This window comes from Rattus rattus, chromosome 3, assembly GCF_011064425.1.
Source record: "Rattus rattus isolate New Zealand chromosome 3, Rrattus_CSIRO_v1, whole genome shotgun sequence".
In the NCBI taxonomy this organism is placed as follows: Eukaryota; Metazoa; Chordata; class Mammalia; order Rodentia; family Muridae; genus Rattus; species Rattus rattus.
Window position 1 is genome coordinate 197,818,237 of NC_046156.1, and position 25,674 is coordinate 197,843,910.

General features: G+C 37.7%; 1 protein-coding gene across 2 annotated transcripts in view; it reads left to right on the forward strand.

Moving 5' to 3' along the window:
- Positions 1-25,674, forward strand: part of Fcho2 (FCH and mu domain containing endocytic adaptor 2) — a 102,385-nt gene that overhangs the window by 37,393 nt on the left and 39,318 nt on the right. For both annotated transcript variants that reach the window (XM_032898986.1, XM_032898987.1), the window contains exons 7-11: positions 4,715-4,813; positions 6,209-6,305; positions 22,371-22,415; positions 23,054-23,126; positions 23,734-23,758. In XM_032898986.1, the coding sequence (XP_032754877.1) occupies positions 4,715-4,813; positions 6,209-6,305; positions 22,371-22,415; positions 23,054-23,126; positions 23,734-23,758 (339 nt within the window). The remainder of the gene's footprint in view (positions 1-4,714; positions 4,814-6,208; positions 6,306-22,370; positions 22,416-23,053; positions 23,127-23,733; positions 23,759-25,674) is intronic.

A 25,674-nucleotide genomic window follows, 5' to 3' on the forward strand; every position in this document is an offset into this window, starting at 1 on the left:
GTGTCTTTCAACAGCAAAACTTGATCTGAATCTGCATGAAGCTGTTTACAATTTTAGCTTAGACTGAATGTACATGCTTTCATAACAAATATTAATGTTACTGATAAGCACAAGATTATACTGGCAATAATATAAAATATGCCATATTTTTAGAGTACCGTGTGCATTTATTTTAAAAAGGAAAAAAATGAATTCTAAAATGTTTTGGGTAAGAAATTACAGTTTGAGCCTTTTTAAAATAGTGTAAGTTCACAAAGCCATGCTGACTTCATGTTTGTTTTACATGGGGTCATTAAGAACTTGATAGAGGAAGAGAAGCTGAAACCCAAGTAGAAGCTAGAGAAAAAGAAAACTAGGATGTGTTATATCAGCACAGCCACAGATAATGATTGAAGAAGGGTTCCATTTGTGTTATATGGAAAAAATGATGCTTCCACAAGAAGGCTTTACTTCTATTAAATGAGATTTCTAAAATAGTGAAATTTCTGTTGCAAAGAAGACTGTAATAGACTAGAGCAAAGGCTGTTTTGTCTTCTAAATCATTAAGAACATGTATTTATTATAAAGCAGTTACTATTGACTTGTTAATTTTTCAATTCTACTAATTAAAATACTTTCAGTTAATTATTTAAATTAGCATAGAAATTTAAATCTGCTGTTCAGTATTTTTATTATATTGATGTTGCTTAATATTTTTTAAATTAAGTAAATGTCTTATGAGTTTGACCTGCATAGGCCAGAAGAGGCTATCAAGACCCCTGGAACTGGAGTTACAGGTGGTTTTGAGCCACCATGTAGGTGTTGAGAACTAAATATGGATCTTCTGGAATAGCAGCCAGTGCTCTTATCCACTGAGGCATCTCTCTACCCTCTCAATTTTTTAAAATTTATGTTTGTGTGTAGGGCATAGAACAACTCGATGGAATGAGATGTCTCCTGCCACTCTGGGATTTAGGGTCCAACTCAGACCTATAATTTTATAAACAGACACACACATGTTGTTTGTTTTGTTTGTGTTTATTTTTTAGATTCTGTTTAGGCCAAGCTGGCCTCCAACTGGTAATCTTGCCTCAGTCTCTTGAGTGCTGAAATTATAGGCTGGTATTGCCATGCCTCATTTTATATTTCTTCTTCCCCTGAAAAGCTGGGTTTCACTATGTAGCCCTAGCTAATTAGGAGCTCACTATGTAGACCAGGCTGCCACTGAACTCCCAGAGATCCATCTGCCTTTGACACCCTCGTGCTAGGATTAATGGTATGTGCCAACATGTCATAGACCATTTGTGGGATATCATTTGCAGTTTTTAAAATGTTAATATTTTAAAAACATTTTTCAGCATTCAACCTTCCATTTCCTTATCTTTTTCTGCTTTCTCATTGCATTTTTTCAAAATAGCATTTTAATTATTTGTATATGTATATGTTATTTGTATATATTTGTAATACATTTTTCTGCATCTTTCTCTTTTTCGTAGCTCATATGGTGTGTACTTACACACATGGAAACACACTGCCTAGTACTGTTTTTATTTTTTCTTAAGATTTATTTTTTAAGTATGTAATAGATACCCAAAGAGGCCAGAAGAGGGCATTGGATCTCCTAGAGCTGGAGTTACAGGCAGTTGTAAGCCCTCGTCCTCTGCACACACAGTGCACGCTTTTAACTGCTGAACTACCTGTTCAATCCCTGTGTGTTCCAAGCTGGCCTCAAACTCAGGACCTTCTTCTTTAGCCTTCCAGCTGTAAGCTGTTACACACCACTAAAAACGGATTCCCATTGTTTTTTTCCTTTTTTCATTTTTAAAGAAACCTCTATTTATATGTGCATATGAATGTATGGTGAGTGTGTGAGTGTGTGGGGGTATGTCTCAAGCCAGAAGAGGTTTTTAGATCCTCTGAAGTGTAGTAGTCACTAATTTTGAGTATTAATGTTAGCTAGCAATGTGCTTTTTCTTTTTCTTTTTTTCTTTTTCTTTTTTTTAAATTTATTTATTTTTTTTTATTAACTTGAATATTTCTTATATACATTTCGAGTGTTATTCCCTTTCCCGGTTTCCGGGCAAACATCCCCCTCCCCCCTCCCCTTCCTTATGGGTGTTCCCCTCCCAATCCTCCCCCCCTTGCTTCCCTCTCCCCAACAGTCTTGTTCACTGGGGGTACAGTCTTAGCAGTACCCAGTGCTTCCCCTTCCACTGGTGCTCTTACCAGGATATTCATTGCTACCTATGAGGTCAGAGTCCAGGGTCAGTCCATGTATAGTTTTTAGGTAGTGGCTTAGTCCCTGGAAGCTCTGGTTGCTTGGCAGCAATGTGCTTTTTCTATCCGGAAAGAAAACCCCACAATCTCAGAATTGTATTTGATGTGCAGCTTGATCTTCATGCATGTTCCCCAACATTTGAAGCAGGGGGCTTACCCTGATTCTGTTGCTTGCCTGTGGATCCTGTTCCCCTAATTGGACTGCCTTGCCTGGCCACAGTGGGAGAGAATGTACCTAGTCCTGTAGTGACTTGAGGTGCCAGGGTGGGTTGGAACCCAGGGGGGACCTCCCTCTTCTAAGGGGTGAAGGGGAGGGATCGTGTGAGGAGTGGACTGAGAAGAGAGGAGGGACTGTGATTGGGATTAAAGTGAATAAATAACCTTACGATTAAAAGGCTAAAAAAAAAAAAGAATTGTATCTGAATTACACATTGAGTTAAATGTGGATTCATGCTGCAAGATACATACTCTGATTAGGGGCCAGGAGAGATAGCTCAGTGGTTAAGAGCACTGATTGCTTTTCAGAAGACCTGGGTTCAAGTCCCAGCACTTACCAACTTACCAGCTCACTATTATCTATAACTCCTGTTCTAGGGGATCTGACACCCTCTTCTGGTTTCTTCATGTACAGCAGGCACATGGTGCACAGATATACAAGCAAGCAAAACACTCACAAAAAAATAAAAAGATAGTTCTGTATAGTTCAGAACATATCTTATTTGGTAAAGCTGTTTTAAGAAGGAATGAAAACATTTTCCTTGGAAGTAGAGAATCATCCATACTTTACTATATTTGGTTGTATTTGTTTATGATAAAATATTTTGTTAATTTCTGATATTTAAGCTAAGGGCTGTTTCTTTTTAAAACATTTTTTTGCTGTTTTATTTTATGTAAGTATTTTGCCTGCATGTATGTATGTGTACCATATGCATGGTGCCTGCAGAGGTCAGAAGAAGGAACAGATCTCCTAAAGTTAGGGATGACTGTGAACCATCATGTATGTGCTGGGAACTGAACCTAGTCTACTGCAAGGTGATCCAGTGCTCTTGTAGAGCACTCTCTCCACCAGTCCTGGGCCCCATCTTTCTAGCCCCTGGGCCATTTCTTCTATTATGAACCTGGAAGAATTATCCTCCTGTTGGATGTTCCTCAAGTCTAACTCCTTCTTTAAAGTTCGTTTTTATGTATGTGTGTTCTGTATGTACATCGGTGTCTGCTGAGGTAAGAGTCTCAGATCCTCTGAACTAGAGGTACAGGCTATCATAAGTCATCTGATTTGGGTGCTGGAAACAGAACTTGGGCCTTCCGCAAGACATGTTCAACTGTATGTGCTCTTCAGCACTGAGTCATCTCTAGCCTGGGTGTTCTTCAGCTCCTAAAGATAGTTCAGGAGGACCTAGAATAGATACGTCATTAGCTTGGTCAGGGTGAATCACTTTATTATCTGTCATCCTCATCAATAAGGTTGATTGAAGTTTGGGAATTGTTCGTACAATTCTTCTAACATAGTTTTGCCTCTCTGTTGATATATTTTTAATTGATTCATACAAACTAGATAATTTGTATTAATGATTTCTGATAAAGTAACTCAGTGCTAGATAAATTTGGGTATTAATATGAGGAGAGATAACTTTATTTGATAACTAACCAGAAAAAAGTAATTGGAAATTTAGGCCCAGTCTTTAGAACTGATTTAATTTGGAAAAAAAAAAAAAAAAAAAAGGTGATCTGTACAGTAGAACTGACAGTTGTGTTAGGGAAGGAGAAAACACTCAAAGATTGTGAGGTTGAAGTTTAGAAAATGCTGGGGTAAGCAAAATCAAACAGATTGCATTATTTTAGTATTTCTCAGGGTCTTGATCATGAGTTTCGCAAAGCAAGAGCTAGCAATGGTGTTCTCTGGGAAATGCTATCATAACTGGAAAGTTTCTTTCCCAACAGCATTCCTGCCTGTCCTATTCTCCAGGCATCCTGGAGACCTATGTTCTGGTGTGCGCCCCCCTCCCCGCCCCCCAACCCAGTGCATTCCCACCTTCCATGGAGGCCTGCTGAGAAGCAGTTGAACAGACGTGTTGAAAGTCTCCGGTCAGATTGTAGACTTCAGCACTAAATAATTGCGCTTTGCTTTGCCAGCACCAGTGTTTAGTTTTGGAGACTTTTCTCTGGTTTTGAAACATTGTTATTTTATGGGTCTTCTTAATTTTTAAAATCCTGATTGTAGAGTTTAACTTCTTGTATCTTTAGACTCTGGAAAGGTTTATTTATATTGGCCTGAGAAAATGGGATAATGAAAAGTTATTAGATTCATTTGTCTAGAAGAATTTCAAACATAGTGCTCATTAGTTTAATTTAGTTACCTATATTGAAATGGTTTCTGAAGCTTCTCTTGATTCCAGAGTATTTGTTTGTATGTGTTTATGTATATTTTATAATCAAAACTTTTATATTTCAAACCCAGAAATTTCAAGATATTGAAGAAACCCATCTCATTCATATAAAGGAAATTATAGGATCCTTGTCAAATGCTATAAAGGAAATTCATTTACAAATAGGCCAGGTAAATTCTTTGCTTTATGTTGAAGTAAAAGTTTATGAAATTTTTATGTTCACTTATAGCTTTTTATTAAGTCTTTTATCACTTTGTTTGGAAATCATATATATATTTGTTTCAGATGAAGAATATGTATTTGCATTTTTTATTGATGACAAAACATGATTTTTTTTTTTTTTTTTTTTTTTTTTTTTTTTTTTTTTTTTCGGAGCTGGGATCGAACTCAGGGCTTTGAGCTTGCTAGGCAAGCGCTCTATCACTGAGCTAAATCCCCAACCCCGACAAAACATGATTTTTTAATTATCATTACTATATTTGTGTATGCTTGATTGCTTTCCATCTTTTTTAAAAATTTATTATATATAGTACTCTGCTTGCATGTATGCCTGTGGGCCAGAAGACGACGCCAGACTTCATCATAGATGGTTGTGAGCCACCATGTGGTTGCTGGGATTGAACTCAGGACCTCTGGAAGAGCAGCCAGTGCTCTTAGCCTCTGAGCCATCTTGCCAGTCCCCAGTATTTGTTTTTTTGAGACAGGGTTTCTTTGTGTAGCTCTGGCTGTCCTAGAACTCACTCTGTAGAGCAGGCCGGCTTCAACTCAGAGATCCTCCTACATTCTGCCTACCAAGATTAAAGATGTATGATGACAATTTATTATTTTTTAAGATATATTTTTATTGATTATTTTTAAATTGTGTTTGGATATGTACACATGACTGAAGATATCTAGAGATTACTCTGGAATTACAGCTACTGGTGTCTTTTAGTGTCTTTAATGGGTGATGGTGATCGAACTTAGGTCCTCTGGAAAAACAACATCAAGCCATTTCTCCAGCCCCAATTTAAATTGTTTTAAAGTAACTAAGTACTATATAATTATATAGCTACTATATGCATATACTTATCAGTATTCCTGTATACCTAACCAGATAGTTACTGTATATTAAACATCTGTTTCTTAAATAGTTGTGTACTTCTACATATTAACCTACAGTCTTCATTTACTGAAATTACCAACTTCTAAATACTTCTCTTTTCAAGTTTTAACACTTTAAAAGATTAGAGAAGGAACTTTAGTAATTAGAAAATTTAAATGTGGGGGAAGGGAGAAATTTAAATGTGGAAGTGTTCAGAGTTTAATGATAATTTTGGGTGTTTTTCAGTAAGGGGAAAGGAAATGTCTTTTTCTTTGTTATTTAGATGTAAACATTGTCTTCATAAGTTTTATTTATCATGAGAATTTGTCTAAGCAGAGGCTGGTCTCCAGAAATCTGCAGTTAGGAAACAACATGGAAGGTTAAAAGGAAATCTGTAGCTTTCTAAATTGCTTTGTAGTAGGTTTCTGAAAAAAGTAAGAATGTAATTTAAAAAGAAACCCCCCCCCTTTTTTTTTGATAGGTTCATGAAGAATTTATAAATAATATGGCTAATACAACAATTGAAAGTTTGATACAAAAATTTGCTGAGTCAAAAGGCACAGGGAAAGAAAGACCTGGTAAGATAAACTGCAAGGAAACAAATATTTGCCTTATTGTTTTTTTATTATTTTCTTTATTTGCATTTCAAATGTTGTCCCCTTCCTGGTCTCCCCTCTGCAGCATCTAACCCCATCTCCCTCCCCTTTGGCTCTAAGAGGGTACTCATTCCTTACTCACTCCCGCCTCACCCATCTTTCATCCCCCTTCACTGGGGCATCAAGCCTCCACAGGACCAGGCACCTCCCCTCCCACAGATACCAGACAAGGCAGTCCTTACTATTCTTTTCTTTTCTTTTTTCTTTTTTTCGGAGCTGGGGACCGAACCCAGGGCCTTGCGCTAGGCAAGCGCTCTACCACTGAGCTAAATCCCCAACCCCACTATTATTTTTTAAGACAGAATCTTGCTATGTAGCATACACTGGCTCGTGATCCTTGCCTTAGTGTTTTGCATCCTTTAAAGATTTGTATTTGAATGTATGCATATGATGGGTAATTTTAACCTTTATCACATATTTGCCCTAAATAACATTTTTAAACCTAAAATGGAGTCAAGCTTGAAATTGAGTCATGCTAGTTTGGTTTGTTGGTTTTAGATTTATTTTATATTTGAGTGTTTTATGTACATGTCTATATGTATATCATGTGCATGCCTGATACCTGAGGAGACTAAAGAGGATACTCACTTCCCCTGAAATTGGAGTTATGGGTGGTCGTGGGCCACCATATGGGTGCTGGGAATTCAAGCTGGGTCCTCGGCAAGAGCAAGTATCTAAACCATTGAGCCGTCTCTCCAGCCTCTAATGTAAAGCGTTTGTCACAGCCTTTTAGTTAATAATTTAGCTACTTAAAATGGTTATATAACCTTTATTAAATGAACCTATCTTCTGTTTCAGTAGATTTCTGAAAGGAGAATTAGCCACAGATACAGAAGGCCTGTTTAATAAAGAAAGATTGGGATAAAATATTGATCCTTTAGCACTAAGACCAATATAGAACCTTTCTTAAAACTTACTACCTTTTCTTTTGTCACTGACAGATATTTCTAGGTAATCTTTTATTGAGTGATAACTGCTGGGCATTAGGAATATACCAGTGATTGAGTGAGTGTAGGAGTCCTGCTTTCAGTTTTGTGACTAAATGACCCTAGCTTCTAAATTCTCCTCTCCCTTCCCTCCCTCCCCTCCCCTTCCCTCCCTCCCTCCCTTCCCTCCCTTCCCTCCCTTCCCTCCCCTCCTCCATCCCTCCCTCCCCTCCCTCCCTCCTCCCTCATTTCCTAGGGTCTTATTACGACTCTGGTTGCCTGGTACTCAGCATGTAGATCAGGCTCATGGAGTTTTTTTCCTGCTTCTGCATCCTGAGTACAGCGATAAAAGGCATGTGCTACCATGCGTAACTTCTACATTCTATTTTTTATTTATTTATTTTTTTTAAGATTTATATAAGTACACTGTAGCTGTCTTCAGATACACCAGAAGAGGGCATCGGATCTCTTTACAGAGGTTGTGAGCCACCATGTGGTTGCTGGGAATTGAACTCAGGACCTCTGGAAGAGTAGTTGGGTGCTCTTAACCACTGAGCCATCTCTCCAGCCCTACATTTCTATTTTTTAAAAAAGGTATATTGTATGTCTTAATTTTTTGAGACAGGGACTCTCTCTTATGTAGCTCTAGCTGTCCTGGAACTCTATGTAGACCAGGTTGCTCTCAAACTCTGCCCCTGCTTCCCAAGTGTTGGGATTAAAGTCTGGACCTCTGTGCCTGGTCCCGTATCTTACTTGTATTGAGCATATTGTGACATTGGGTGTAGTAAGTAGTCATTACCTCTTATTATTTAATTTACAGTCTTCCAGACTTTGTTTATTATGCACTATAGTATGAAAGAAATGTATTTTATTTCATAGGTAAAATTAATTCAGTCAAATGAAACTATAACATGGAACTCAAAAAAATAGGTAAATGATAGAAGAAAAGTTTGGGAATCGATTTTCTTCATTATATCACAGAAACAAGACTTGAAGTCATCTAAATTTTCTTTTTTTCCCAAATCTCATTAATTATTAAATGTTACTAATTGAATGATAAGATATTTCTTCGTCAGACCTTTCTGAATAATTTGTAGTTTTCTTACACAGCTAAGGAGATATTTTTTTTACCAGGTCCCTTTAAAATATTATAACATGAATGTTTGACTATGCAATTAACAGTTAACTGGGGAAGTGGTGGTGCATGCCTTTAATCCCAGCGCTTGGAAGGCAGAGTTAGGAAAGCCAGTCTGGTCTGCAGAGCAAGTTACAGGATAGCCAAGGCTACACAGAGAGACCTTGTTTCAAACAAAACAAAACAAAACAAAACAGCACAACACAAAACAAAAGAAAAACTTTAGGATTATGTTACACATAAATCTTTGAATGGTAAGATTAGACTGAAGTGGATGAATTTACTTTCAGAAAATCTTCATTATGTGTTCAAGATCTTCAGAAAGTTGCTAAAGACCAATGTGCATCTGCACAGTGACTGTAGTACACAGGGCACAGAAGCAGGTGTGCACTGAGCATTAAGTGTGACCCTCCGAAGCAGGCACTGGTATTTGTTTTACTGTTGGTCTGAGAAGCTTAACATATGCCTGTGTGAATATATGGGTTCCAGTTCCAGGATTCTTGATCCTAAGACCAATTAGGAAAAATTTGGAGCAGACCTAGTTACAGATAGAGTGAAGATGGTGAGATATCCAAGTATAGAGATTTTATCTTTGCATTCTTGTAAGGATGTCAAACTGTCCTTTCCCAAATGTTATCATTGTTGGAAATTGGGGAAGGTATTCCAGAGATCATCCTCTATTGTTTTTTTTTTTCCCTTCCATTTTTATTAAATTGGATATTTCTTATTTACATTTCAAATGTTATTCCCTTTCCTGCTTTCCTGTCCATCAGCCCCCTAACTCCTCCCCCTCTCCTTCTATATGGGTGTCCCCCTCCCCATCCTCCTCCCATTACCGCCCCCAGCCCCCAACAATCCCCTACATTGAGAGTGCAGCCTTGGCAGTACCAAGGGCTTCCCCTTCCACTGGTGCCCCACATGTGGCCCATACATATACAGCCACCAAAACTAGATAAGATGGATAAAGCTAAGAAGCGCATGCTGATGGGAACCCAACATGGCTATTCACTGCTACCTATGGAATTGGAACCCAGGATCAGTCCTTGTATAGTCTTTAGGTAGTGGTTTAGTCCCTGGAAGCTCTGGTTGGTTGGCATTGTTGTTCTTATGGGGTCCCAAGCCCCTTCAGCTCTTTTTTTTTTTTTTTTCTTTTCTTTTTTTCGGAGCTGGGGACCGAACCCAGGCCTTGTGCTTGCTAGGCAAGCGCCCCTTCAGCTCTTTCAGTCCTTTCTCTAATTCCTCCAATGGGGGTCCCATTCTCAGTTCAGTGGTTTGCTGCTGGCATTCGCCTCTCTATTTGACATGTTCTGGCTGTGTCTCTCAGGAGAGATCTATCTCCGGTTCCCGTCAGCCTGCAAATAGTGATATTTGACTTCTTCCTTTCCAATTTGTATCCCCTTGACCTCCTTTCGCTGTCTGATTGCTCTGGCTAGGACTTCGAGAACTATATTGAATAAGTAGGGTGAGAGTGGGCAGCCTTGTCTAGTCCCTGATTTTAGTGTGATTGCTTCAAATTTCTCTCCATTTAGTTTAATGTTAGCTATTGGTTTGCTGTATATGGCTTTTACTATGTTTAGGTATGGGCCTTGAATTCCTGTTCTTTCCAGGACTTTTATCATGAAGGGGTGTTGAATTTTGTCAAATGCTTTCTCAGCATCTAATGAATTGATCATGTGGTTTTTTTCTTTGAGTTTGTTTATATAGTGGATTACTTTGATGGTTTTCCGTATATTGAACCATTCCTGCATACCTGGGATGAAGCCTACTTGATCATGATGGATGATCGTTTTGGTGTGTTCTTGGATTCGGTTTGCAAACATTTTATTGAATATTTTTGTGTCAATATTCATAAGGGAAATTAGTTTGAAGTTCTCTTTCTTGTTGGGTCTTTGTGTGGTTTAGGTATAAGAGTAATTGTGGGGCTGGAGAGATGGCTCAGTGGTTAAGAGCACTGACTGCTCTTCCAGAGGTCCTGAGTTCAATTCCCAGCAACCACATGGTGGCTCACAACCATCTGTAATGGGATCCGATGCCCTCTTCTGGAGTGTAAAGACAGCTACAGTGTACATACATGAAATAAATAAACCTTTTTTTTTTTTTTTTAAAAAAAAGAGTAATTGTGGCTTCATAGAAAATTTGGTAGCGCTCCATCTGTTTCAATTTTGCGGAATAGTTTGGACAGTATTGGTATGATGTCTTCTATGAAGGTCTGATAGAATTCTGCACTAAACCCATCTGGACCTGGGCTGTTTTTGGTTAGGAGACTTTTAATGACTGCTTCTATTTCTTTAGGAGTTATGGGGTTGTTTAAATTGTTTATCTATTCCTGATTTAACTTTGGTACCTGGTATTTGTCTAGAAAATTGTCCATTTCCTCCAGATTTTCCAGTTTTGTTGAATATAGGCTTTTGTAGTAGGATCTGATGATTTTTGAATTTCCTCTGGCTCTGTTTTTATGTCTCCCTTTTCATTTCTGATTTTGTTAATTTGGATACACTCTCTGTGCCCTCTCGTTAGTCTGGCTAAGGGTTTATCTATCTTGTTGATTTTCTCAAAGAACCAACTTTTGGTTCTGTTGATTCTTTCTATGGTCCTTTTTGTTTCTACTTGGTTGATTTCAGCTCTGAGTTTGATTATTTCCTGCCTTCTACTCCTCCTGGATGTATTTGCTTCTTTCTGTTCTAGAGCTTTTAGGTGTGCTGTCAAGCTGCTGACATATGCTCTCTCCTGTTTCTTTCTGCAGGCACTCAGAGCTATGAGTTTTCCTCTTAGCACAGCTTTCATTGTGTCCCATAAGTTTGGGTATGTTGTACCTTCATTTTCATTAAATTCTAAGAAGTCTTTAATTTCTTTCTTTATTTCTTCCTTGACAAAGTTATCATTGAGTAGAGCATTGTTTAACTTCCACGTATATGTGAGCGTTCTTCCCTTATTGTTATTGAAGACCAGCCTTAGTCCATGGTGGTCTGATAGGGTGCATGGGATTATTTCTATCTTCCTGTATCTGTTGAGGCCTGTTTTGTGACCGATTATTTGGTCAATTTTGGAGAAGGTACCATGAGGTGCTGAGAAGAAGGTATATCCTTTTGTTTTTGGATGGAATGTTCTCAAATATCTGTTAAGTCCATTTGGTTCATAACTTCTGTTAGTCTGTTTATGTCTCTGTTTAATTTCTGTTTCCATGATCTGTCCATTGATGAGAGTTGGGTGTTGAAATCTCCTGTTATTGTGTGAGGTGCAATGTGTGCTTTGAGCTTTATTAAGGTTTCTTTTATGCATGTAGGTGCCCTTGTATTTGGAGCATAGATATTTAGGATTGAGAGTTCGTCTTGGTAGATTTTTCCTTTGATGAATATGTCTTTTTTGATGACTTTTGGTTGAACGTCGATTTTTATTTGATATTAGAATGGCTACTCCAGCTTGCTTCTTCAGACCATTTGCTTGGAAAGTTGTTTTCCAGCCTTTCACTCTGAGCTAGTGTCTGTCTTTGTCTCTGAGGTGTTTCCTGTAGGCAGCAAATTGCTGGGTCCTCTTTACATATCCAGTCTGTTAATCTGTGTCTTTTTATTGGAGAATTGAGTCCATTGATGTTGAGAGATATTAAGGAATAGTGATTGTTGCTTCCTGTCATTGTTGTATTTGGAGGTGGAATTCTGTTTGTGTGCTTCTCTTCTTTTGGTTTTGTTGCAAAAAAGATTAGTTTCTTGCTTTTTCCAGGGTGTAGCTTGCCTCCTTGTGTTGGGTTTTGCCATTTATTATCCTTTGTAGGACTGGATTTGTAGAAAGATATTGTGTAAATTTGGTTGTGTCATGGAATATCTTGGTTTCTCCATCTATGCTAATTGAGAGTTTTGCAGGATACAGTAACCTGGGCTGGCATTTGTGTTCTCTTAGGGTCTGTATGACATCTGTCCAGGATCTTCTAGCTTTCATAGTCTCTGGTAAGAAGTCTGGTGTGATTCTGATAGGTCTGCCTTTATATGTTACTTGACCTTTTCCCCTTACTGCTTTTAATATTCTTTCTTTGTTTTGTGCATTTGGTGTTTTGACTAGTATGTGACGGGAGGAGTTTCTTTTCTGGTCCAATCTATTTGGAGTTCTGTAGGCTTGTTGTATGCTTATGGGCATCTCCTTCTTTAGGTTAGGGAAGTTTTCTTCTATGATTTTGTTGAAGATATTTACTGGTCCTTTGAGTTGGGAGTCTTCACTCTCTTCTATACCTATTGTCCTTAGGTTTGATCTTCTCGTTGAGTCCTGGATTTTCTGTATGTTTTGAGATAGGAGCTTTTTGCATCTTACATTATCTTTGACAGTTGTGTTGATGATTTCTATGGAATCTTCTACTCCTGAGATTCTCTCTTCTATCTCTTGTATTCTGTTGGTGATGCTCACATCTGTGACTCCTGATCTCTTCCCTAGGTTTTCTATCTTCAGGGTTGTCTCCCTTTGTGCTTTCTTTATTGTTTCTATTTCCATTTTTTTTTTTTTTTCGGAGCTGGGGACCCCTAACCCAGGGCCTTGTGCTTGCTAGGCAAGTGCTCTACCACTGAGCTAAATCCCAACCCTCTATTTCCATTTTTTAACTCCTGGATTTTTTTTTTTTCCATTTCCTTCTCCTGTTTTGCTATTTTTTCCAGTAGTTCTTTAAGGGATTTTTGTGTTTCCTCTTTAAGGGCTTCTAGTTGTTTACTTGTCTTGTCCTGTATTTCCTTAAGGAAGTTATTTATGACCTTATTAAAGTCCTCCATCATCATGATAAAACGTGGTTTTAAATCTACATCTTGCTTTTTTGGTGTGTTTGGGTATCCACTGTTTGCTTTGGTGGGAGAATTGGGCTCTGAAGGTGCCAAATAGTCTTGGTTTCTGTTGCTTGGGTTCCTGTGCTTGACTTTCGCCATCAGGTTGTCTCTGGTGTTAGCTTTTCTTGCTGTTTCTGATGGTTGCTTGACTCCTGTGGACCTGTGTGTCAGCACTCCTGGAGACCTGTTTTCCTGTTTTCTTTCAGCCAGTTATGGGAACAGTGTTTTGCTCTCAGGCATGTAGTCGTTCCTCGGGGCTGGCACTCAGCTCTCTGTGAGGGCAGCAACCAGAAGGGTCCTACCCCTACTTCTCCTAGGTCCCTGTGTATAGGGGCCACAGATGGCGCTAGGCATTTTCCTCTTGAGTCAGGAATGTGGGCAGAGAGTAGTCTCCTCTGGTTTCACAGGGGTGTCTGCCCCTCTGATGGTCTGTTCCTCACCCTGCCCCCCACGGGAGAGAGCTCCTCCTGCCTCTGCCTCCCAAGTATTGGGACTAACGGTGTGGTCACCATGTCCAGCTCCAGTTTTAATAGCATTTTATTTTTTTCTCTTGATGTAATTTTTTTTGTTATTTTGTGTTTTCGAGATAGAATCTCTCTGAGGTCCTGGATGGCCTCAGACTCATAGAGATATGCCTGCCTTTGCCTTCATAGGTCAATGACTATGTCAGTTGAGAATCAAAATAGGAAAAAAATCAAACTTTGATTGGCTAGTATTAGTATACTAATTTTAGGGAAGGTGTTTTTAGGGCATGTCTGGTTTAGTTCTAGATTGTAGTATCTGTTCAAAACATATCAGACTATCAAATAAAAGCTTTTAAAACTGGAATCGATTGTATATATGTTTCAATTATAGGACATAATCATGTTATTAATATTTAATCATTAATTTGAAAGATCAGTGCAGAGGATTTAGTTTGTAATTAGGTAAACTAGAAGGAAAATGTTATATAACCTGACTTGTCTTGCTCTCATAGAATTTTACTACTTAATGAAGACTTTAAAATAATCTAGTCCAAAGCCATAAATATATTGGAACTTATGCAACATGTCTTTCATTTCATACAGAAATCCTACTTTGCTTTCTGTGGCTGTGATAAAACACTTGACAAAAATTTGAAGAGAAAAGAGTTTATTTCAGGTTACAGTTTATAGTCCATCATATAGGGAACTCCATTTAGATCCCCACTTATATTCTTTCTTTATCTTAGTAGCCCTGATCAGTCATGTATTTCATTTGATGATAGGATTTGTATATGGCTGATGCTAGTCTAGAGCTTGCTATATATAGCCTAAGTTTTCTTTTTTTAAAAAAAGATTTATTTTTATTTTACATGTATGAGTACACTGTGGCTGTCTTCAGACACACCAGAAGAGGTCCTCAGATCCCATTATAGATGGTTGTGCGTCACCCTGTGGGTGCTGGGAATTGAACTCAGGACCTCTGGAATAGCATTCTTGCTCTTAGCCAATGAGCCATCTCTCCAGCCCCCTAGACTAGGTTTTCAAACTCAGTCTTCTTGCTTCACCTCCCATAGTTCTGGATTTCAGGTACAGCACTATACCCAATTTAGGATTCATATTTTTGTTTTCTATTTTATAGTCATCCTGCTAGATTTACTGTCTGCTTTTCATAAAAACTTAGTGCTACCAGTTATAAGAAATATTAGGTAACTTTAAAAAATAAAGTTAACAGGCTTTGTAAGTATCTTTAAACTGTGTAAGGTTTGAACATAAAGGCTTTGTTGGAACACTTGTCTTTGTTTTCATTACATGACAAAGTAGATTTGTAGCTTCTAGTTCAAAGTTCTTAAAGTCAAAGCTTTAGATCTTTAAAAATAAAAGTAAAAACAGGGGAAGCCAGGGGAAGGGTAGATGTTTAAAAAAAAAAGAAAAAAGAAAAAGGGGAAAATGAAATTCTTGTGATCAGAGTTCCTAAGTGAGGTTAATATATTTAGATTCTGTAATATTTCAGCTTCTACACTAGGTATATTACTACAGATTAAAAGATAAAACAAATACTTTTTGAAAAATAGATGACAACCTGTTAGTTATCTTTCTAGGCCCCTTGAAGATTTGGTAAAATGCCAAGCCTAGAGAACTTACTATCCCATGATGCTATCTAGTCTTCTTTTAAATTTTATAAATTTATTTTTTTTAAATCTTGCAAATAAATAAAATTTTCTACACCAGAATTAATCAGATCCTAAGTTTGTACGGTTCTGAATTCTATGTAGTCGGAATAGTTCTTTGGAATGGAAGCTGTGGAACTTAAACTTTATCCTTTTAGCAGTGAATATATTTTATGCACTTAGCCACCACCCAAACCAAAAGATCCATGACAGGATTAGAACTAGAAAACTAGAAAAGCAATTGCTTTATATCTTTTATCATCCAGATTTTTAAAAATTGCTTTTAAAATAAGAGAAAATAAAGGAAAAAATTTGTTTTGAGGTAGGGTATCTCTGTGTGTAGCCTTGGCTGTCCTGCAATTCCTTCTGTAGACTAGATGCATTTATCAGAGAGGGGGGGGGTGTTTGTTGCTGAGCTCCCATAATCCTCCCATCTCCCTCACATCTCCCTAACCTCAGAGACCCTTTAAGATAGCCGGAGATGGCAAGAGAGAAAAGATGCTTGAAAATGTATGTTGAGCATAACTTTTCACTCTAAAGTTTGTTGCAAACTTCGATATCTGTTGAATAGTGGGACGTATTTTAAAGTGAGAGACGTATGTATTCATTTCATCAGACTTTGTGTCCACAGCGTTTGACAGTCTCACCATGACCTGCTTAGGTTCTGCTTTGCTGGTGTTTGTCAGGGCTTAGTTTTGTGCTGGACTTGAATAAGGGCAGGATTTCTGGTCTGCATTTCCCAAAGAACTAACGGGATACATCTTCTTATGCTGTGACCATTTATGATTTTCTCATCAAAGCATTTCAGATCTTTTGGTCATTCCAAGAATTGGACTGAATGTGTTATTAATACTGAATATGTTAAGCTGTATGTCAGATCTATATTTTGTGTAGTTTTTTGTTTGTTTGTTTTTTAGTTTGGATTTTCTTTTTTTAAAATCTATTTGTCTGCCTGGTGCTCTCAGTATTGGATCTCTTGGGATGTGAGTTAACAGACAATTGTGAGCTGCTATGTGGGTACTGAGAATTAAATCTAGGTGTTCTAGAAGAGCAGTCAGTACTCTGAACAACTGAACCATCTCTCTTAGCCCCTGGGTTATTAGTTTGAAAATCAAAGGTTGGGGTTGGGGATTTAGCTCAGTGGTAGAGCGCTTGCCTAGGAAGCACAAGGCCCTGGGTTGGTCCCCAGCTCAAAAAAAAAAAAAAAAACCAAAAAAAAAAAAAAAAAGAAAAATCAAAGGTTGATTTTGATCAAGTCCAGTTTGCCAGATTTATGTTTTATGCTTTTGATGGCATTTTCAAAAATATTTTTTTGGGCTGGGGATTTAGCTCAGTGGTAGAGCGCTTGCCTAGCAAGAGCAAGGCCCTGGGTTCGGTCCCCAGCTCCAAAAAATAGAAAAGTAAAAAAAAAAAAAAAAAATTTTTTTTGGTTACTATGGAGGGAATCCAGGGCCTGTCACACACTAGGCAAGCTGCTCTACCTGTGAGCTATATGTATTGCCCAGCCTTGTTTTTACTAGGTCACCTTCTGACCCAGAAAGACATTCAATTCAGTCCTCTTGCCTTAGCCTCCGAGCTAGCTGCAATTTGAAGCCTGCTTCACCAGTGGAGCTTAGTGTCATAGTAAAGAAGTACTTATCTCTGTGCCCATAGAGGATGGTACACACCTTTAATCCTAGCACTCAAGAAGGACAGCCAGGGCTACATAGAGAAAGCCTGTCTTTAAAAAACAAAAAAATAAGGGGTGGGGGGAGAGGGGTTGTTACCATTTGTCTAATTCAATATCACAAAGATTTTTTCCTAATTTTCTAGTTTTATTGTAGTTTTATAGCTTTAGAAGGACAAAGGAATAGTCTAAAAAGCTCCCATTGGTCATAGCTAGAATGACTTGAGTAAGTAGTAAGTAATGAGTGGATTACATTGTAACCCAGAAAAGAAAATCACTTGCTGCAGTTTTGGACAGGCATTGAAAACTTTTAGATAAATAATTAAAAGCTTTTTATCAAAATAAAAATGTATAAATCTTTTTTAAAAATTACATTTATTCATTGTGTGTGTGTGTGTGTGTGTGTGTGTGCGCGTGTGTGCGCGTTTGTACATATACAACTTAAGGAGGTCGATTCTCTGCTTCTGTCAGGAGGGTCCTAGGAATCTAATTCAGGTTGTCAGGCTTGGCAGCAAGTTCCTTTACCTGCTGAGCCATCTTTTCACCATTATTTCTAATTTTGATGTGGTTGTTAATTTTTTGAGACAAGGTCTTATTATATAGCCCTGGCTGTCCTGGGATTTACCTTGCTGACCAGGCTGGTCTCATACTCAGAGATCTGCCTGTCTCTTCGTCTAGAGCGTTGAGATTAAAGCCTGTACCATGACTTTATTATTTTTATTTTTTTTTTTATTTTTTTTTTAAAGATTTATTCATTTATTATTATATAAGTACACTGTAGCTGTCTTCAGACACACCAGAAGAGGGCATCAGATCTCAGATGGTTGGAGCCACCATGCCTCAGGACCTCCTGGAAGAGCAGTCAACCGCTGAGCCATCTCTCCAGCCCCTATTATTTTTTATTTTTAATTTAATTAGTTACTGAATTTTTGAGATAGGCTTTTACTGTATAAACCTAGGCTGCCCTCAAATTACAGGTAGCTCTTGCCTCAGCTTTCCTAAGTAGTAGGATTACAAGTATGTGCCCCTATACGTAAAAATAGTGATATTTTGTTTTGTTCTGTTGGAACTCCCTATGTAGAACATGCTGGCCTCAGCAATCTGCCTGTCTCTGTTTCCTAAATTCTGGGATTAAAAGCGTATGCCACCAATACCTGGTCCAAAATTCATAATTTTAATAGCCAAAATAACAGCAGCAACAACATTTAAATTTTTTAATACTTCAACAAAAATATGTGAGAGTAAAAAGAAAAGAAAAACATGTGAAGAGAACTTCAGTAATTATTAAGGAAATTTAAATTAAGACCATACTAACTTTTCAAGTTACAAATGTATCACCTTAGAAATTTTGTTTATATTAACTAGTTTGAAGATTTTTTCCTCCATCTTTATTAACTTGAGTATTTCTTATTTACACAACATCCCCCAACCCCTCCCCCCTCCCTTCTATATGGGGTGTGTCCCCTCCCATCTTCCCCCATTACCGCCTCCCCCCAACAATCACGTTCACTGGGGGTTCAGTCTTAGCAGGACCAAGGGCTTCCCCTTCCACTGGTGCTCTTACTAGGCTATTCATTGCTACCTATGAGGTTGGAGCCCAGGGTCAGTCTATGTATAGTCTTTGGGTAGTGACTGAAGATTATTTTTTAACCATTATATTGTAGTTAATGTTCCTCAGCTCATTTAGCCATTATTATTGACAAACTATAGCATTAAGTCAGGTGGATACTTGTTAAGAGTACAGAATTATTAACCTGGCAGCCTTTAATCCCATCTTGGGAAGCAGAGGAAGGCGGATCTCTGAATTCAAGGCCAGTCTGGTCTACACAGAGATCCAGGGCATCCAAGGAAACATGGAGAAACCCTGTCTTGAAAAACAAACAAACCAGGATCACAAACCCTATCCATACCAAACCAGAATATATATTTTAACATGACCTCTGGGTAGTTTGCATACAGGACAGCTGGAGAAGCCTTGTCTGGACTTAAAGGAATAACAGCCCCAGTGTCCTATAGAACTGCACTTCTCTAATGTGATTCTTTTTTTTTTTTTTAAGATTTATTTATTTTATGTATATGAGTACACTGTAGCTGTTGGTTCTCATTACAGATGGTTGTGAGCCACCATGTGGTTACTGGGAATTGAACTCAGGACCTCTGGAAGAATGGTCAGTGCTCTTAACCACTGAGCCATCTCGACAGCCCTCTAATGTGATTCTTGAACCATCAAAATGCTGAGTCCTGAATACCATCCCGGACTTGAATAGGGTTCGCTGGGATTGTAGTCTAGAGCTATGTGGCTTGACATACCCTCCCCTCTGGATGGTCATAGCCTTGGGATCATTGATTGAATAATGTTGCAGTAGGACTTTCTGATGGTCAGATGGGATTTTAAATTAAAGAAATTGTTTCTACAGGTTCTTTACTAAAGTAGATATCCTTGATATTTGTAATTTCCAAATGGTTTAACAGAAGAGGAAGGGAAAAATGTATATGGATATATATGTAAAGAGAAAGCATACATGACAAAGATCACGTAAGCATTCCCCTTTCATATGTGATAAGAATGAGTGATCCTACACTCAAAATAAGTCACTAACTATCTAGGAACCGAGTGGTAGAGCTGTGAACACACAGACTGAAGTCTAGTGCTCTTTCGCTGTCAAGCTCGTCTGACTGCCAAACCCAAGAGCAAGCTTGAAATGAGTGTTAGACACCTCTCTGTTATTCTCCCTACCCAGTGCAGGCTCATACATGCACACACATGCTCCTCCGTTAGACTTGGGGTGTGTGGTTGCATGTATTGTATGTTTTGCCTTGGCTCTATTTAAATCAACTACTCTTTAGTTGGAAATTTGTAGAATCTTACTTGAATTTGGATAGTCATGACATACTGAGTTTTGAGTCAGTTTTTCTTTTAAATTGTATCTTTTCATGGAAGAGCCTTGATATTTTATTTTATTTTCCTCTATATGCCATTAGATTTATTGGAATTGGGTTGTAAGCCACCATGAGGGTGCTAGGAACTGAACCTGGGTTCTCTGCAAGAGCATTAAGTGCTCCTAACCACTGAGCTTTCTCTCCAGCCCCTTAAAGCAGTTTTTAATGAAAGTTGTAAATTTGCTCTGGTGCTGGTCTGAGATTTAGGATTAATTCCAAGGTAATGTGAACTGTTTAATATGTCTAAATACGTTACATATTTATATTCAACCTCATTCAACAAAATATTTTTGGTTCAAGATTAAAGTTTGTTTTTCCTTTTGTAATATTTCTTAAACGTTCTAATTCAAATTAGTTTGGGTGAATTCATTAGGTTGATGACTTTTTGTAGAAACAATTTCTACTTTCTACTAAAGCATCATATTTAAGATATTTTGCTTTGAATTACTGTCCTTTTGGAATTGTTCTCTTATGAGTAGAACATCCAGTGGTGTTTTTTAGAAAACATGTGATGGAGAGCATCAAGAGACAGAAGCAAATGGTTTTACTTACCTTTATGCAAACTAAACTGCCCTGTGACCAAGCATGAAACTAAGTGCTAAGAGCAATGATTTATCTTCACAGCAGAATTAATAGAGTCTAAAGCAGTTGAAATTCCATTTGTAGCAAACTAGTAATTAAGACTCTTACTCTGGCTTTGTCAGTACTTATCAAAGAAAAAAACTGGTTTTATGATTAAATAGCAAAATGACAGGTGTAAACTGCATTTGAGGGAAGTGCTGACTAAACTCTAATGAGACATGCTACCATGAGGTCAGACCGTGCCGTGACATCCAGCTGAGCTAGCAGCTGACACTGAGTGAAGCACGTTCTTTTCACATTAGAAATATTTCCATTCAGTGGGGTGTGAGGCTACACACCTTTGATCCCATCAATTGGGAGGCAAAAGCAGGTGAATCTCTGCTTGAGTTCAAGGCCAGCTTGGTCTTCATAGTGAGTTTCAGCTTAGCCAGGCTACACAGTGAGACCCTGTCTCAAACAAAACTCTTCTCATTGCCTGCAAACTGCACAGACTCTCATTTGACCTTCTAACACTTAGAGATCTGAATTGTAATTCTAGGGTGACGACCTAACGAGGCTGTAATTACTTATGCAGTGGGGATTTACTAAGTCTAAGAATTGAGGGTAGAATAAAGAATGGGGCACCTGAGGTGCCGGGCCTCAGATGAGTTGTACTCTGGTACTATTTACTGTTTTCTTCAAGGACTGCTGCCTCTGACTGCTCATTTCCTCCATTAACTGTGCTTCAAGATCCTTGTAAGCAGAAACTTCATTAGCTCTGTGCTATAACATAAGAACAGTTTCTAGTAAATTACCAGGTATTTGTTGAGTAATCTCAGTTTTTCATTTTTAATTTACATTAATGTGTAGGGGCAGTATACATACCATAGTGTATTTGTGGGAGTCAAAGGGAAATCAATGATTCCCTGTTATTCTACCATGTGAGTAGGCTCCAGGGATCAAACTGAGGCGGTCAGACTTGGGGACAAGCATCTCTACCTGATGACCCATCTTTCCAACCCTTAGGTTTGTCTTCTCAGTTAGAATTATTTAATTTAAAACTACTGCTAAGGACAGAGGCTCACCAATTAAGAACACTTGTTGCTCTTTCAGATGAGCCCCATGTATTTGGTTTCCAGCAGTCAGTTGTCAACTCACAACTGTCTGTTACTCCAATTCCAGGGATATCTGACACCCTCTTCTGTATATGGTTCATGCCCATACATGCAGGTACTCACATAAATATTTAAAAACATTGCTAGGCCCAGTGAGGTGGTTCAGCAGGTAGAGACATTGATACCAGCCTGGCACCTTGAGTTGGATCCTTGGGACCTGGGCAGAAGAGTCAAGTTCTGAAGGCTGTGCTCTGACCCCCACATGTGTTCCAATGCGTGTTCCCGCCAGTTCTCTTGCTCTTAACACACCTGTACAGTAACGTCACAACGCTTTGTTATTATAAGCACTACAACATATTTAGCATGGTTTCAAAGGGTGTCTTGTCAGGCTGGTGAGATGGCTCAGCAGCTAGAAGTGCTTGCAGCTCAAGTCTGACAACTGAGTTCTATCCCTCAAGTCCAGGTAAGAAAGCCTATACAGTGGTGTTGATCAGTTTGCTCTCAAGCCCGCCAGCCTTGAGTTCAAAGTACAGAATACAGCAGATACGTGGAGACCCTTTCTCCACAAAATAGAACGAACTCCTTAGTTACACGTGTGCTAGAGTGTTTATGTGCCTTTACTCATACAAGATATATTTACAATTAAATTTAAAAAGTTAAAACAGTTTATCTGGTAATTGTTTTTTAAAAACAAGTTTTTCTTTTCTAAACTAGGCCTTATTGAATTTGAGGAGTGTGACCCTGCTAGTGCAGTTGAAGGTAAGTTTGCTTGTAATACACTGAGGCATGTGAGAACTGGTGTCTTCTGCTATCCATTGATGTCATCAGTGTTAACATACATATATTTAGTGGTCTTGATACTGACCAAGGATCTAACATTTACACTACTAATGAGCTATACCCATATCCCACGATAATACTTTTAAAAATACATATAATGAATTATGTACTTTTCGAGTTTTAATGTCTTTATATGCTTATTTTATCTGAAGTTACAAAGAGTTGCACATTTTACCAGAGAATTTTATTAAGTGAATATCCTTTTTAGTAACTCATGTTGTATGAATGTAAGAGTTGAAACAGACTGATTTAAGTTGTAGGCTTTATTAGCTGACACTTTTTATTATTGTTTGATCATTTCTTCAGTTGTTTATTAATTCATTAGGATTTTTGGGAGGAAAGGTTGTGGCATGTATGCTCCCTCATATGGTAACAAACTCACAGCCCTCCTCTGCCCCAGTTTCTACAGCGCTAGGACTGCAGTGTGCACTGCCACTATTGGGGAAGTTTATGTCTTTGATTCGAAGTCCGCTTGATGCTTAGAAAAGACTTGTCTGAGTATGTTGTGTCTTATCACGTGCAGTTATGCTTCTTTACAATGTGCATTTATGTTAAAGGCATAAAACCAAGGAAAAGAAAGACTTTTGCTTTGCCTGGAATAATTAAAAAGGAAAAGGATGCAGAATCTGTGTAAGTATTTTAACCATTGCCCAAATTCTTTTCATTGCTTATAAGTGATTAAGAATTGTTTTGATTTTTGAAAGGAAAAAGTCTTTGAAAATATTGAGTGTATTTATCTTAACTGGAAGAAGAAAAAAGCCTCTCTTAGCAACTAGATTTGTTAGTTTCTTTGGCTTTAGTTCAGAGCATTAACTTTCCTAATTTATTACTTACAATTCGAAGGCATTATAGACAAAACTGACATGCCTAGGACCTGCATGTAGAAAAACAGAAGCAAGTCCTACAGGTTGTTCATGGTCACCCCACCTCTATACAGTTTTAAAAATGTAAACACTGCCAGAAAGCCCTGTAGAGTAGACAGCGTCGTTGTTGCACTGATGAGTACATTACTACAAGAGAAGTACAGTTATCCGCACCCACAGTGTGTGTGAGCTCTTTATGTTTAACAGTTATTATCGATAGGACATGGTCACGCCCTCCCACAGTCCTTCCTCTCCTCTGAGCAGGGGGCCTACCTGGGTATCCCCCCACCTGGCATTTCAAGTCTCTAGCAGATAGTTTTAATAATTGAATCATAAAATACTTCATTTTTGTTTTGTTTTGTTTTTAAAAACAGGGAATGTCCTGATGCAGATTCACTTGTAAGTAATTTTAATTTTACTAAAGAAAATTTAAATTAGGCATTTTCATTAGAAAAAAAACACATTTGATTTTATTTTAATCAGTCTTTAAAGAAAAATACCAACCATGTAATAATTTGGTACTAAAATAATTTTAAAGATGCATCTCAGTTTTACATTACATTACACTTTACTGCTAAATGAACATACTTTTCACTTTCTTTGAGAAATGGGTAATTTTGCTTTTAAAATTAGAGTGGCACCATGTTGGTAAAGTTTAAAAAAATCTGCATCCCTTAAAATTGGCCAACATTTATTAATTTAGGCTTGTTTTGTTTTGTTTTTTTTTTTAATTTTTCAAGATGGGTTTTCTATGTGTAGTCCTAGTTGTCCTGGAACTCACTGTGTACACCAGGCTGACCTCTAACTCACAGATCAGCCTGCCTCTGCCTACAGAGTGCTAGGATTAAAGTCGTGCCTTACCATCTTCTGGCTTCAAAGATATTATCTATTCGTGTATTTGGTTTTTATTTAAGACATTTTAGAAATAGCAACAAGTGATCATCACTGTTCTGTGTTTTAAGGTTTGTTTCTGTTTCTTGGTTAAGAGCTACCAAGTTGAGGTCCCAGTGGGCATAGTGCAGGAGTAGATTTACCAAATGCTGGAGATAATGTGCACACAGATCTATTTCTATTAGACACTAACTGTGCTGATTAGCGTAAGAGTCTAAATACTGCTTTTGTGCTTTGTTTTTGTTTTAAGGCATTTTAATCTTAAATGATGTATGTAAGTAAGACGTGAGAGTATTTTGTAAAATGCTATCTTATGTAACTTAGATAAACTAGTATTTCTGTTTTCTATTTCAGTTTTCAAGTAAGAGAGTTGTGGTTTATTAATAAATTTATTTGAAAATAGAGGCTGGAGAGATTTCTCAGTGGTTGAAAGTCTGTACTACTCTTGCAGAAGACCAACATTTGGTTCCCAGCCCCCACATCAGGAAACTCACAGCTGTCTGTAACTCAGATGCCCTCAAACCTCCTCCTGCATCTGTGAGCACATGGCACATATAGCTGATGCAGGCACACACAGATAACACAAGTAGTAACAACACCCAAGTCTTTAAAAATGTATGTGGAAGTTAAGAGTGAGAAGTTGTCAGAGAAGCCTAACCGACTAACAAAGGTAGCAGGTGCAGTTGATGTGTACTATGGCTCTCATCGTGTATTTTGAAATTATAGCATTTGATGGTTGCAAATTTATTAAACTTTTTACTTTCTTAAATGTTTTATCTATATGTGTATTCTTTTAACTTTTTAATTCAGCTAAATGCTACAATAGTTGTTATCCAGCTTTAGACTTTACATACAATTATCAGACTTTAGGAGAGGGCCAAAGAGAACATTATGTTCTTGTGCTGTGGAAGAAGAGATTGGTAAATTTGGTTGTAGATGTGAAGTTAGGAAAATCATATACCATAAATGGTTTTGTATCACCATATTGGCAGTATATATTAAAAGATATCAAAAAAGGAACTTTGATTTTTTTTTTAAATACAGATCAGTTCAGAAGTTAAGCAGTTGACTAGCAAGAAAAGGATGTGAAATTGATCCAAGCAGTTTTGTTCAAAAGAAACAGAAGTAGTGACTAACCATAACACAGACCTTATACATGCGTGCCATTGCATGCACATTAATACAAACTGGGCATCTGTTTTCTGGATAATTTGATAATATCTCCCCAAATAAGTATAGATTAGTTTTAAGCCAGTAGCCTCTGCTCAGTGTTTATTATTATGACTGTATTCATAGAACATTTGTATCTATCTACAACAAAACATTCTCTTGATAGAGGTGTATATATATATATATATATATATATATATATATATATATATATATATATATATAGAGAGAGAGAGAGAGAGAGAGAGAGAGAG